Source organism: Austrofundulus limnaeus, unplaced genomic scaffold, assembly GCF_001266775.1.
Source record: "Austrofundulus limnaeus strain Quisiro unplaced genomic scaffold, Austrofundulus_limnaeus-1.0 Scaffold99, whole genome shotgun sequence".
NCBI lineage: Eukaryota > Metazoa > Chordata > Actinopteri > Cyprinodontiformes > Rivulidae > Austrofundulus > Austrofundulus limnaeus.
The window spans coordinates 1,573,931-1,589,057 of record NW_013952501.1 but is presented as its reverse complement, the minus strand read 5'-3'; the positions used below and the strand labels follow the sequence as shown (position 1 = coordinate 1,589,057).

The 15,127-nt window shown below is 42.9% G+C and overlaps 1 protein-coding gene across 1 annotated transcript in view; it reads right to left on the bottom strand.

Moving 5' to 3' along the window:
• Window positions 1-15,127, bottom strand: part of pdzd2 (PDZ domain containing 2) — a gene marked incomplete at its 3' end in the record, with an annotated part of 123,902 nt that overhangs the window by 3,584 nt on the left and 105,191 nt on the right. The window contains 4 exon segments of the mRNA XM_014013289.1: window positions 1,540-1,672; window positions 1,760-1,877; window positions 14,020-14,242; window positions 14,523-14,596. Of these exon segments, the coding sequence (XP_013868743.1) occupies window positions 1,540-1,672; window positions 1,760-1,877; window positions 14,020-14,242; window positions 14,523-14,596 (548 nt within the window).

Sequence of the window (15,127 nt, the reverse complement as noted above, 5' to 3'; positions counted from 1 at the left end):
AAATAAACATTTGAAATATATGAGTTTGTATGTAAGGTATGAATATAATATACAAGTTTCACTTTTTAAATGGAATTGCTGAAATAAATCTACTTTTTCATGATATTCTAATTTTATGACCAGCACCTGTATATATGGTATCCATACACATACACATATATATACACATATACACATACATATACAGTATATCTATACATACACATATGCACATATCATTCAATCAGTGTCCGACCAGAAAACCCAGGATGTAAACACCTGTTCGTGTGCGGTTGTGAGCATGCATGTATACAAGATCTCTGCAATGGATTGTTCAAAAGTGACTGTGGAGGACCACAGACCCAACCCGTAAAGCCCGAAGCCGACATAAAGGAGACCAGTGCCAAGGACCCTGAGAGGGACCCCAAGTGCGGAGCCCCCAGAGGCACCCATGCCGGGAGGACCACCTACCCACCCCCCAAAGGGGACCACAGGAGAGAACAGGGAGGGCCCCACCAACGACCACACGCAGTGAACCCATGGGGCCAGTAGCGACGAGCTCACAGGCCCCGCCCGCACCCACCATGCCAGAGCAGATCCAGGCATGGACACAGAGGACTGGGACCCCACGGTGTCGGACGCATTTTGCACATGCAAAAGCGGGTGAGTAGCTAATTATTCCTAGTACATGAAGGAGCTAGTACATAAACGAGCTTGTGAAATTCTGGATTATGTTTTGATTACGTAGATCCGGTTGTGTATGCTTCTTTACTTATTTATTTCAAGCCTGTAAAGTTACTTATTAGCAAAGAGAGACAGTGAAAACAGTAGCCACGTGTGTGCCTGTAGCCAAGGCACATACTATTTGCCTTGGACTGAAACTGTCTATGCTTATTTTGCCTGTCTAATTTAGCAAAGTTTGCTTTTTGTTTTTGTTTGTAAGTTTGTTTAGCAAATGAAGCGTACTGACTCAGTTTTCAAAGGTTGGCATGAATGTCCCAGCATCTGTTAAGGTGTGTGTTTTAACAAATTAGATATCTGATTAATTATTTTACATTTTTCCAAACTCCGTTTGGGTTTAGGAAATGTAATAAACTTTATTCCGCCCTCTAGATGCTCTGGGTAACGCGTGTCGGAACTGCACGTTCCCCACTGACAAAGTTTAACCATTTTTTTAATGATTATTTTACAACTTATCTATATGACCGCAACACGTCCGCAATGATGAACCCGACCCCTGTATTGTCGGAGGCAAAGGGGCGTTTCTCCAGGCAAGGGGCGTTTCACTTCGGGACAAAATGCGGCCACTGATTGGTCAGTTGCTGACAAACCCACATGACTGATTGACAGGTTGCGTCATTTCAATTAAAATGTTTAGGGAAACTACATGAGCCTGTGTTTATGTGGTCACCTACAGTGACTTTAAATTAAAAATGGATATTAAACTACTTGTAAAAATGAAGTGCCATTGGCAGTACAGTTGCTTATAGATGTAAAACTTATTATATGTATTAATGCTAAGTTTAAACATGTACAAAAAGTGAAGAGTGATTATCTTACCTTGGGGTCTGGGTGCCTACATATCATGAGACTGACTGGTCCTGGGCCACATACATTAAGAATAGCGTAGGCCTCACTGAGAGCAGCATGACGAAGACTGACTGAGTCCACCTCCAGTATCTGATCTCCACGACTAGACACAGATTGTCAACATTTTTCTTTTTAAATTTAATTCAACTGATCTTAACACATTTTCTTCAAATTAATGTAAAACTTTTACCTGAGCCTTCCATCAAACTTGGCAACAGATCCCAAAGCCAAGCTATGAATGTAGATACCAGGAGTGAAGTTTTCCAAAGTCAGAGAACAAATTCCAATCCCCAGACCAACACCAGGCTCTAAAATATGGACAATAAGAACAAGTGCTCAAGTTCAGCAAATGTGCATTGCAATTCATAAAAGAATAACATTCCAAATTTAGGTCTATCATCCCTTGAAGGAATCAAACCAAGTCAAATTTATTTATTTTACATAGCCCTTTAAAAAAACAATTGTTGTTGGCCAAAGTGCTACATACAATGCAAATAGTAAAAACATAACACAGGACACAAAAAAATCATAAAAAACAAACAAAATAAAAACTGTGAAAAATAAATGACAACAATTAAAATACACTGTCATCCGGAATTAATAGTCAGTGAGTACAAAAGCTGAATCATCTTGTGGACTAGCCCGGATCTTGGAACAACTAAAAGCAAATGATCATTAGATCTAAGAAATCTGGAGGACACATAAGGCTGCAGTAGTTCAGACAGAAATGCAGACATCCATTAAAACCAGTTCTAAAACAAACAGGGAGCCAATAAAGGAGCGCAGCACCAAGGAGATATGGTCTAACCTTTTAGCAAAAAAAATGATGCAGAAAAACTGATTCATGCAAATCTAGGCTGGACTACTGTAATTCTTGATTTTATGGCTCCCCGTCATATTCAGAATATAATTTAAAATCTTACTTCTAACACATAAAGCTCTTAACAACCAAGCTCAATCATATATTGAACATCTTATTGTTCCATACTTTCCTAACAGAGCACTTCGCTCTCAGACTACAGGTTTACTTGTGGTTCCTCGAGTTTCTAAAAGTAGAATGGGAGGCAGAGCTTTCAGTCTTCAAGCTCCTCTCTTGTGGAACCAACTTCCAGTTTCTGTCCGTGAGGCTGACACTCTGTCTGCTACTACTACTGTCGGCTCGGAGCATGTGATTTGTCAGAAATTCATGTGTGTGTTTGTTCATGAGGAGCAACACAGAGATAAGGAGCTGGACCAGAGCTCCGAGCAGCTCTTCATTTTGCATGTTATTTTGTTTAAAATGATTTTTTTTATCTGAAGCCTGTTGGTAAAAGGACTAGAAGAGCAGCTGGTTTGATCTTATTGAACGTGAGCATGCATCTATTGCTCACGTCTTTTTCCATCACCGTCATTAACAAAAAAACAAAAATAAAAATACAAAAACAAATGTTTTCCTCCAGACTTTTCACCCAACTGATCATTGAGTGAAAAAAAAAAACATCCAGCCATCAATATTGTTGTTAACATACTTATATAAGCTGTGGGAGGGCAGAGGAAGGATTTAGGATATTTTATGACCAGCTGTATCTTCAGTGTCAGTTTGTCCTCCAGCAATCCAAGCCTATAGCAGCATAACTAAGGAATAACTCAGGAAACCTAAGCCTAACTATAGGATTTATCAAAAAGGAAAATCCAAAGCTTGGGTTATACTTCAGTAAGAAATAAGACAGCAAGGGATTGTCTTTTCGGACGTCTTTTACCTGACCAAGTATAAACGGGCTGAAGACACAATTATATATAACCATGACCATCAGAAGCATTGTAATTTCCCACTACTAAACTGGTTCTTCCTGTTTCGTAATTCATAAACACCCTTGTCAAATGCTCGGGGTAGGGGGGTACTTTAGGGGTGGCTGTGGTAAGTGGTTAGAGGAGTCATCCTGGAACCGGAAGGTTGCCGGTTCAATCCCCCTTCTAGCTGTCTCAGTTGTTGTGTCCTTAGGCAAGACACTTCACACCTAATGCCCATCAGTGTATGAATGTGATTGGCACTGATTAGTCTCCATACGTGATTGTACATTTTAGCTTTGTAGAGACCTAGTAGAGTGCTGTGTGAATGGGTAAATGAAGGCACAGATTGTAGTGTGAAGCACTTTTGAGTATCCTGGATGGATAGAACAGTGCTACATAAGTACAGTCCATTAACCATTTACTTTCTATGTCACTACGTTAGTACATCAGACTTTGGCACACAAAACAATAATACTGTTGATACAGAAGAAGGAACATTTATTAGAGATGTTCTGCTTCTCTGTTAAAGCAACTGAATTCACAAAGGTGAAATTTAAGACTGGATAATTGTTCACTAAAATAATTTCCTTAAATTTAAAGCTCAAAAAAGTCAATTTTGTATAATAGCTCTCTTTAAAGCAGTGCATTTTGATTCACAATTCCCCATTGTAATGGATAGATCCACACAGATCACATGAAGCAAGTAAAATTCTGCTGAGACATCCCAAATGCAGCAGTTAAGGATCACATTGCATGAAGCCACATGATTGCAGAATGATATTAAATCCTACCATGTGGTACTTGAAAATTAAAGTTATTATTAATTATGTTGACATATATATTTTTTTGTTTAGTACAATAAAAGTGCAGAGCTCAAGGTCCTTGAGTTTATGAGGGACTGTGTGCAGGGACTCAAACATCATAAGAAAAGCACAGGAGAAGAGCCCCTTGAAATATGCAACAGTTAGGCAGATGGAGTGTCTGGACCATTAGGACCCAGCCAAATGCCTGAATCACATGAAGACTCTTGTTCAGACCTTCCTGAAGAACAAGCAGCTGACACGAGGTGTACCTAATTTTAATTTTGTACAGTCCCTGGCTGGTCCCACTCAAGAACACGAACACACACTTGATTTGGTTTTATCTTTTGGTTTACCTGTTTTTAATTTGCAGATCTGTGAAGCTGTTTTTTCTGATCATATGCCTGTTTTATTTGATGTCACTCTCACTCGTCCCACAGTTAAACCTCGTGCTGCAGCTCAGCTCTGTCATGTTTTAAACTCTTCCACTGCTGGACAGTTTTTAGATGGTTTTAATCAAAACTGTGCCTTTCCAGAATCTGTATGTAACAACACAGAGGAGCTGATCTCCTGGCTTTACACAACCTGCAGAACTGTTTTGGACTCTGTGGCTCCCCTAAAAACAAAGCAGCCTAAAACCAGATCAGAGCCCTGGTTAAATGATGAGACTCGTACTGTCAGACGTGAGTGCTGGAGAGCTGAGCGCAAGTGGAAAAAGTACAAGTTAGAGGTGTCCTTTCAAATTTTAAAGGATTGCTGGCGTCATTATCAAAGAACTGTTAAAGATGCTGAGAGAACAATTCTCAGATTTAATTCTGTCAAATTGTCACTATCCTGCTGTCCTATTTAACCATCGATGTTGTCTTAAATGCTCCACAGACTGTCAGTATTGAGTCATCTCCTGCTGCTTGTGAGGAATTTCTTCACTTTTTTATTGATAAGATTACTTCTTCCAGGTCTGGGATATACAGTACAATTCCACATATGACCCTTCAGTCATTGTTCCCTGCTCTGTTGTTTTTGATAGGTTTCAGCCTGCCACTTTGTCTTCACTGCAGAAGATTGTTGAACATTTGAAACCTGCAGGTTCCCCATATGATACTGTCCCTCCTCGATTATTTAAAGAGGTCTTTCCATCTGTTGGACCCTGTGTTCTTGAACTTGTTAACAGTAGTCTGTCTTCAGGTGTTTTCCTTGTAAGTTTTAAACATGTACTCATCCAACCTTTAATTAAGAAACCTGCTCTAGATCCTGCTGTTGTTTCCAACTACAGGCCAATTTCAAAACTACCTTTCCTGTCAAAGACAATTGAGAAGATAGTTTATGAACAGCTGATGGTCTTTTTGAAAGAGCAAAATATTTTAGAAGTGTTACAGTCTGGTTTTAAATCACTACACAACACAAAATCAAGCCTTTTAAAAGTTTTTAATGATATACATTTGGCCACTGACTCTGGAGATTGTGTTATTCTTGTGCTTTTAGACGTAACTGCTGCCTTTGACACTGTGGACCATCAGATTTTAGTTCCTCGTTTGGAGCAGTGGGTGGGCATTAGAGGCACAGCACTGGAGTGGTTCAGATCTTATCTGAGTGAGAGAACATTCTGTGTCGGCCTTAAAGATCATGTGTCCTCTTCTGCTCCTGTATCATGTGGAGTCCCACAGGGATCAGTCTTAGGACCCCTTCTTTTTTGTTTTTATTTGCTTCCACTTGGGTCCATTTTTAGAAAGCATGGAATTTCATTTAACTTCTATGCAGATGATTGAGTATGGTTTATGTCCCCCTCAGGAAAAAATACATTGTCTACTGCACCACTGCTAAAATGTCTTGAGGACTTGAAGGCCTGGATGGCTTTCAGATTTTTACATTTGAATGAGAAGAAAACAGAGGTTATGTTTTTTGGCACATCCACTGATATCCCTCTTGTGGATTTACAGTCCTTGACTCCATACGTCAAACCAGTCATAACAAATCTGGGGGTCAAGGTGGACAGTGATCTTAGATTTGGTAAACATATAAGAGCAGTGGTTAAATCCAGCTTTTTTCATTTAAGACAGCTGGCTAAAGTCAAGCCCATTCTTTCTAGAAAGAACTTCGAGGTAGTAATCCACTCCATTATCACTCGGTTGGATTACTGTAATGGACTTTATATAGGGGTCAGTGCTTCCTCTGTCCCTCACCTCAAAAGGGTCCAAAATGCTGCCGCACATCTTTTAACTGGCACAAAAAGCATGACCACATTTCCCCAGTTTTAGACTCACTGCACTGGCTGCCTGTTCATTTTAGGATTCATTTTAAAGTTTTTATTTGTTTTTAAAGCATTAAATGGTCTTGCCTCACATTATCTCACTGAGCTGCTGCAACCCTATATCCCCTCCCATTCTCTCAGGTCAGCAGACCAGCTGCTCCTGAGAGTCCCAAAAACTAACTGTAAGCTTAGAGGGGATCGTGCCTTCTCTACTGCTGCTCCTAAAATGTGGAACAACCTGCCTTTGGGCATCAGACAGGCTACTTCTCTGTCGACTTTTAAAACGCTACTTAAAACCCATCTCTTCTCTTTGGCTTTTGGCACCATCTGAGATGTTGACTTTTTAGTTTGTTTGACATTGTTTTAATTGGTTTTATGTGTTTGTTTTATTGTATAGTTTATTTTTAGATTAGGCATTTATTATTCACTGTGACTGTGTTTTATTGATTGTGACTGTACAGCACTTTGGTCCTATGGTTGTTTAAGTGCTTTACAAATAAAGTTGGTATGGTATGGTATGGTATGGTATGGTATGGTATGGTATGGTATGGTATGGTATGGTATGGTATGGTGTGGTATGGTATGGTATCTGCTGGTAGAAATAGTTTTAGAAGTTTGAATTCCATGCTCAACTTTCCTCAGACTTAGTTTTTATTTACACTTTATGAAAAATGTTACCACTTTGTTGCAAATATTTGCTCAGCCATTTGACCAATTTCTCATCTGCTATCAGGGTATAGGTTTGGCATGGATCTTTCATTTTTTTATTCCCTCTTCTAATGGTCCTGCACCTGTTCTGGGTGCAGTGGCTCCTGTGTTGAATAAGTTCCATAAATGCATGTGGGTTTTTATTTTTTGCAGTCATTTAAAAATGAAGAGTTACTTTGAGTCTCATTACTTACAGGGCTGAAATTTTTTTTAGCCATGACTACCTATTTACATACTGTATTTGACTTTTCTGATTTACCTCGCTTTGTTGTTAGGGATGCCATTGTCCAACAGTTTGAAAGTTTCCTGTCTATTGAGCCATTTCAGAAGCTCCTAAACGCTTTCCTGCTTGAGAGATTAAGCCAACTCTACCCAGCTGGTTGGAATTTTTGCCAGAAGTTGCTGCTGCTTTCACATGGACCCTTTCTGCTGAAAGGGGATTTTCCATTAACAATGAGGTGGAGGTTGAGAACATGCAAAAGAACACAATTGTCACACAGAGGCTCATACAACCCCTGGCAAAAAGTATGGAATCACCAGTCTTGGATGAGCACTCATTCACACACTTCATTCTGTAAAACAAACTCAGATCAAAAACATGATACAATAATAAGGTCATTCCAAAGTGCAACTTGGTGGCTTTCAGGAACACTCAAAGAAATGAAGAGAAAACATTGTGGAAGTCAGTGAATGTTACTTTTATTGATCAAGCACAGGGAAAAAATATGGAATCACTCAATTCTGAGGAAAAAAGTATGGAATCACTCAATTCTGAGGAAAAAAGTATGGAATCATGAAAAATAGATAAACAAAAGACCATTCAAAATACATCACTAGTATTTAGTTGGACAAACCTTTGGCTTTTATAATGCTTGCAGTCTCTGAGGCATGGACTTGATGAGTGAAAAACAGTATTCTTCATCAATTTGAGGCCAACTCTCTTTGATAGCAGTTGCCAGATCAGCTTTGCAGGTCGGAGCCTTCTCGTGGACCTTTTTTTTTTTTCAATTTCCACCACATGTTTTCAATTGGGTTGAGATCTGGATTATTTGCAGGCCATGAAATCGACTGAATGTGTCTTTCTCGAAGGAATGCCTTCACTATTTTTGCCCTATGGCACGATGCATTGTCTTCTTGGAAAATTATTTCATCACCTCCAAACATCTGTTCAATTGAAGGGCTGAGAAAACTGTCCAAAATGTCAATGTAAACTTTTGCATTGATAGAAGAATTAACCACAGTCATCTCCCCAGTGCCTTTGCCTGACATGCAGCCCCATATCATCAAGGACTATGGAAATTTGGTTGTTTTCTTCAGGCAGTCCTCTTCATAAATCTCTCTGGAACGGTACCAAACAAAAGTTCCAGCATCATCTCCTTGTCCAATGCAGATTCTTGACTCATCACTGAAGTTAACTTTCATCCAGTCATCCACAGTCCATGATTGCCTCTCCTTAGCCCACTGCAGTCTTGTTCTTTTTTGTTTAGGTGCCAATGATGGTTTTCTTTTAGCTTTCCTGTATTGAAATCCCATTTCCTTTAGGCAATTTCTTACGGTTCGGTCACAAACATTGGCTCCAGCTTCCTCCCATTTATGTTATGTATGTTAGTTATACTTTTTTGGTTTTCAAGACAAATGGCCTTAAGTTGTTTGTCTTGACGTGTTGATGTCTTTCTTGGTCTACATGTACACTTGGCTTTAACAACCACTCCATGCTGTTTGTATTTGGTCCATATCTTGGATACAGCTGACTGTGAATAGCCCACATCTTTAGCAACCATGCATGAAGAGTTACCTTCTTCAAGAAGTTTCACAATCCTCTCTTTTGTTTCAAGAGACTTTTCTCTTGTTGGAGCCACGGTTCTTGCCACTCAACTTCATCTAGCAGCCCTCCAAGGTGTCATGACTGCAGGTGTTTTTAACTGTAGACTAACAAGCAGATCTAATCTGAGGCAGGTGTCCATTTAGYGAAAGGAAATTGACTGGGTGTGTCCTTATTTTCTACCTCCAATTTAAGTGATTCCATATTTTTTTCCTCAGAATTAAGTGATTCCATATTTTTCCCTGTGCTTAGTCAATAAAAGTAACATTCACTGACTTCCACAATGTTTCTCCTCATTTCTTTGAGTATTCCTGAAAGCCAACAAGTTGCACTTTGGAATGACCTTATTATTGTATCATGTTTTTGATCTGAGTTTGTTTTACAGAATGAAATGTCTGAATGAGTGTTCATCCAAGACTGGTGATTCCATACTTTTTGCCAGGGGTTTTATGTGACTATGTTGCAATGCATGGTGGCGTCACACAGGTTCCCCTCACCATGGAACTCATGGCATCTGTAGGTTCTGCCTGGTCAAAATACACTCTTTCTGCATCAAGAGCACACCAGGAAAGAAAATTAATCTCAGAGCCAGAAAAAAAAAGTTGGCAGAGCAGTCTTTGGAGGACCTTAAGAAGTGAAGAGCTGAAGCAATCTCACTGCCCAGTGTCAGACGAGCTCCATGCCGCCCTGCCAGAACTCTTGCTTTGTGCCGGAAGAGCCCCAGGCTGCCCGTCAAAACTCTTAACTTTTGCCTGACATGCCATCATTCATAGAGACATTTTGTGTTTATTATCACAGGCTTCTCCTGTCAGTTTTTTGTTCATGTATCCTTGTATCTTTGTGTTTTGGTTTCTTGCACTCCATCCTGTAAGTTTACCCCTCCACCCTGCCAAGTCAGAATATTTTTGAGTTAGAATGTCAGGAGCCGTCCCTTAAGAGTGGGGACGATTACAGTTGTTAAGAGTCTTGTTATTGACCTGGAATTGAACTGCAGTTGATTTGGGAAAAAGTGTCTCACTTTGATGATTTTCAAAACTTTAACAAAATAACTGTAGGAGCCACCAATGCACAGGTCTTCAATCTCTCATTATTAACCCGGAAGTTGAGGCAAGCACATTCTCAAACCATGTGTAAGTGTTAACATTTTTTTACACACACTTTCATTAATTTTACTTTCTTTGGTGAGTGGACAATGGTAGATTGATTTCAAAAGATAATCTGTAGTAGATGTACTTCCAGTGAATGAACTGAGGTGAATGAATGTGAGAACAGAGATAATAAACACAAGAGGGAGACAGAGCACAAGACACAGATCCTCACAGTAGCCTCCCACTAAAGATTGTCGCCGGACGATAACACCAAAAAACACGAACACGGGAGCGGGTACGGACAAACAGGATGGAGGGCAAGAGGGCAAGAGACACATAAGATAAGTTTTAGGATGAACAGACAAGATGGAAAAAGTACAAGAAAAACTGAAAACAAAGCAAAGAACTAAAGGTTGACAGGAGAACCCTGGGAGATAAAAAAAAAAAACACCAAACAAATAGTCTCTACAGATGACCCTAGGTGCATCTGGTGTGGGGTGAGAGTTCAGGAGGACAGTCCAGGAACCGGCCAAGGCGAAGCTGGAGCTCAGGAGGATGGCCCCTGGGACCGGCCGAAGCAAAGTGGGAACTCAGAAGGGTTGCCCAGGGCCTGCCAGGTCAGAATCATGAAAGACTTGGGAGCAGGTTTTCTCAGGGGACTCAGAAGCTGGAACAGGAGACTGGAGAACTGGAGTAGGAGCAGATGACTAGCGAGCTGTAGCAGGAGTAAATGACTGGGCAGCAGACATAGATGATTAGGGAGCAGACAAAGAACATGACGATTCGGGAGCAGACGAGGAACCTGGAGACTCGTAGGTAGATGAAGATGACTCAGGAGTGGGATCAGATGAAGAACCAAATGGCTCAGACAACATGAGAACAGACAACACGGGACTCAGGTGCAGATATAGAACTGGGGATCAGGTGTAGATGACTTGGGAGCAGCTGTAGATGAAAAACCAGGAGATCCCATGACTGAGGGGACAGGAAGCAATGGGACTGATGAGCCAAAGACTGAAGACTCTGGAACTGATAGACTCTGGGACTGATGGGGCTGAAGACTCTGGAGAAGATTGTGAGGATGGGCCAAACAAAGACGCAGGTCAAGATGCAGCAGGCGATGAGACCTTAGAGTGGACTGCAGCAGACGATGATACTTCGAAGGGGGCTGCAGTGGATGATGAGACCTCAGAGTGGGCTGCAGCAGGTGCGGAGACCACCGTGGGAGCTGCTTTCAGCAGGAGTGGAGACCTCAGAGAGGGCTGCAGCAGTTGTGGGGATCATCTCAGAGGCTGCAGTGCATGGAGACCACTTCCCCTCCCCTAGGGATTCTAAGACAGCATGAGGCATCAGAAATCCTCTAGGCAGCGCAGGCTGAGGAGGTGTCGAGCCTCTCGGGTGCATGAGAACATGTCAGCCCAGGTGAGTGGGACCCTGTCAGCTCTGGAGAGCAGACCATGGTCGCTGATTTGGAAGCACTGATCCACATCCCGGCTGGTTCATACTCTGCTGCGAATCGTTCCAGTGACAGCTGGAGATCATGATCTGATGAAGCCAGTAGGACCACATCATCCACAAAATGCAGAGACGAGATCCTAAGGCCACCAAAACAGATCCCCTCAACACCTTGTCTGTGCCTAGAAATTCTGTCCAGAAAAGTTATGAACAGAATCGGTGACAAAGGGCAACCTTGGTGGAGTCCAACTCTCACGGAAAACAAGTCCAACTTACTACTGGCAATGAGGACCAAACTCTGGAACTGGTCATACAGGGACCTAACAGCCCATATCAACAGACCTGGTACCCCATACTCCCGGAGTACCGCCCACAGGAATCCCAGAGGAACATGGTCTAACGCCTTCTCCAAGTCCACAAAACACATGTAGACTGGTTGGGCGAACTCCCATGTATTCTCCAGGACCCTGCTGAGGGTGTAGAGCTGGTCTGCTGTTCCATGACCAGGACAAAAACCATACTGCTCTTCCTGAATCCGAGATTCGACTATCCGATGGACCCTCCTCTCCAGAACCCCTGACCCCCTAGACCTCAAGGGAGGCTCAGAAGTGTGATCTCCCTATAGTTGGAACATACTCTGTGGTCCCCCTTTTTAAATAAGGGGACCTCCATCCCGGTCTTCCAATCCAGGGGAACTGCCCCCAATGTCCACGTGATATTGTAGAATCACGTAAACCAACACAACCCCATGACATCCAGAGCCTTAAGGAACTCCGGGAGAATTTCATCCACCCCCGGCGCCCTGCTATCAAGGAGCTTTTTAACCACCTCAGTGACCTCGGCACCAGAGATTGGAGAGTCCGACCCAGGGTCCTCAGGCTCTGCTTCCTCATGGGAAGACGTGTCAGTAGAATAGAAGAGGTCTTCGAAGTATTCTGCCCACCAACCCACAATGTCCCGCGTTGAGGTCAGCAGCACACCATCCCCACCATAGATAATGTTCGTGCCGAACCGCTCCCCGCCCCCGAGATGCTGTATGGTGGACCAGAATCACCTCAAAGCTGTGCTTAAGTCTTTTTCCATGGCCTCTCCCAACTCCTCCCATGCCCGAGTTTTTGCCTCAGTGACCATCCGAGCCGCAATCCACTTGAACTGCCAATACCTATTGGCTGCTTCCGGAGTGACAGGCATCAACAACCTTATGGCCACAGTTCTGTTAAGACGCTTCGACAATGGAGGTACTGAACATGGCCCAGTCGGACTCAATGTCCCCCACCTCCCCTGGATTGTGTTCAAAGTTCTCCTGGAGGTGTGAGTTGAAGCTCCGTCTGAGGGGAGACTCTGCCAGACATTCCCAGCAGACCCTTACTATACGTTTGGGTCTGCCAGGTCTGACCGGCATCCTCCCCCATCAACAGAGCCAACTCACCACCAGGTAGTGGTCAGTTGACAGCTCCACCCCTTTCTTCAACCAAGTGTCTAAGACATGTGGCCGCAGATCAGATGAAACAACAACAAAGTTGATCATCAAACTGCGGCCTAGGGTGTCCTGGTGCCAAGAGCACATATGGACACCCTTATGCTTGAACATGGTGTTCGGGACAATCCATGACGAGCACAGAATTCCAATAACAAAACACTGCTCGGGTTCAGATCAGAGGTCTCACTGTCATTACCCACGTGAGCGTTGAAGTCCCCCAGCAGAACAAGGGAGTCCCCATTAGGAGCGCTCTCCAGCACCCCCTCCAAGGACTCCTAAAAGGGTGGGTATTCTGAGCTGCTGTTAGGCACATGGGCACAAACAACAGTCAGGACCCGTCCTCCCACAAGTAGGTGGAGAGAGGCTACCCTCTCATACACCAGGGTGAGCCCCAACGTACAGGCACCGAGATGGGGGGCAATAAGTATGCCCACTCCTGTTCGGCACCTCTCAGCATGGGCACCTCTAGAGTGGAAAAGTGCCCAACCCCTCTCGAGGAGACTGGTTCCAGAGCGGTGTGTCGAGGTGAGTCTGACTATATCTAGATGGAACCACTCAACCTCAAACACCAGCTCAGGCTCCTAACCCACCAGAGAGGTGACGTTCCATGTCCCTAGAGCCAGCTTCTGTAGCTGAGGATAAGACCGCCAAGGTCCTCACCTCGACCACTGCCCAACACACAATGCTCCCGACCCCTACAGACCCTCCCACAGGTGGTGAGCCCATGGGATGGGGGACCCATGTCTCCTTTTTGGGCTGTGTTTGACCAGGCTCCATGGATGAAAGCCCGGCCACCAGGTGCTCGTCAGCGTGCCCCACCTCCAGGCCTGGCTCCAGAGTGGGACCCCTGTGACCCGCATCCAGCTGAGGGAACACTGAATCCATTTATTGTGTTCATCATAGAGGTCTTAGGGCTGCACTTTGTCTGATCCCTCACCTAGGACCTGTTTGCCTTGGGTGACCCTACTGGGGCCTGAAGCCCCTGACAACATAGCTCCTAGGATCATTGGGACACTCACTGATCCAAATGTGTTCTTTTTTTATTCTGTTTTTCTTCTTTTTTGTTTTAGTAAACTAACCTTTATGAAGCATGATCTCCATGATGATGCAGTCCTTTGAATCTGGGCCAGGAACTCTGTTTCCATCAGCCTCTTCCACTCCTATAGGAACAGTTGTAGTTACACCAGTGTTAGAACTGGGTGAACTAGAGCGACTGAGGATGGTAGGTGTTGTACGTGGTGTTAGGCTGGGATTTCGCAGACGTGTTCGAACAGTGAGAGTCACGACACCTTTTTCCAGCTGCTGTTTAAAAAAATATAAAGGGTGGTGCTAATTAGGAAAGTGAAGGAAAACACAAATTGATTTTTTTAACACACTGCTTCAAACAAGTTATTCAAATTCAATACAGTTCATTTGGAACAAGATGCAGAAGCAAGTATAAAACCACTTAAACTTGTCAAAACTTTAAAATCAAATTTTGTCAAGAACATTTTTAACAGCAATAAATAAATAAATAAATAAATAAATAAATGAACTTTAGTAATCTTAATGACTTTGAACTAACTGAAAACATAAAATTCACCTTAAAGATTTGAATTGCCTGATGGTGTGTGAGTCCTTGGAGACACTCCCCATTTACCTCCAGAATCTCATCTCCTAAACAGAGAAGGATACAATAAAAGCAAAACAATCCCATAAGGTCAAAATGCAAAAGTACAACCACAAATCTGATAAAGTTGGGACACCGTGTAAAATGGTAATAAAAACAGAATGTATGGATTTGCACAATGCGTAACGATGTCATATTCACAATGTAACATAGTTCATGGTAAATGGCTTGAACTTCTATAGCACCTTATCAAATCCACTTGGACCCCAAGGCACTTTACACTTTAGGCATTCACCCATTCACACTTTGATGGTGGCAAACTACGCCCACAGCTGCTCTGGGGCACTGACAGAGGCAGGGCTGCCACGCACCGGTGCCACCCTCTGACCACCATCAGTAGGCAAGGTGGGTGAAGTGTCTTGCCCAAGGACACAATGATTGACACATCTGGAATGCGGGGAATCAAACCGGTGACCGTCCGGTTCCAGGACGACTCCACTAACCACAACAGCTGCCCCATAGTAAACATATGAAATCTTAAAACTTAGAAATTGTACCATTTCTATGTAATATATATA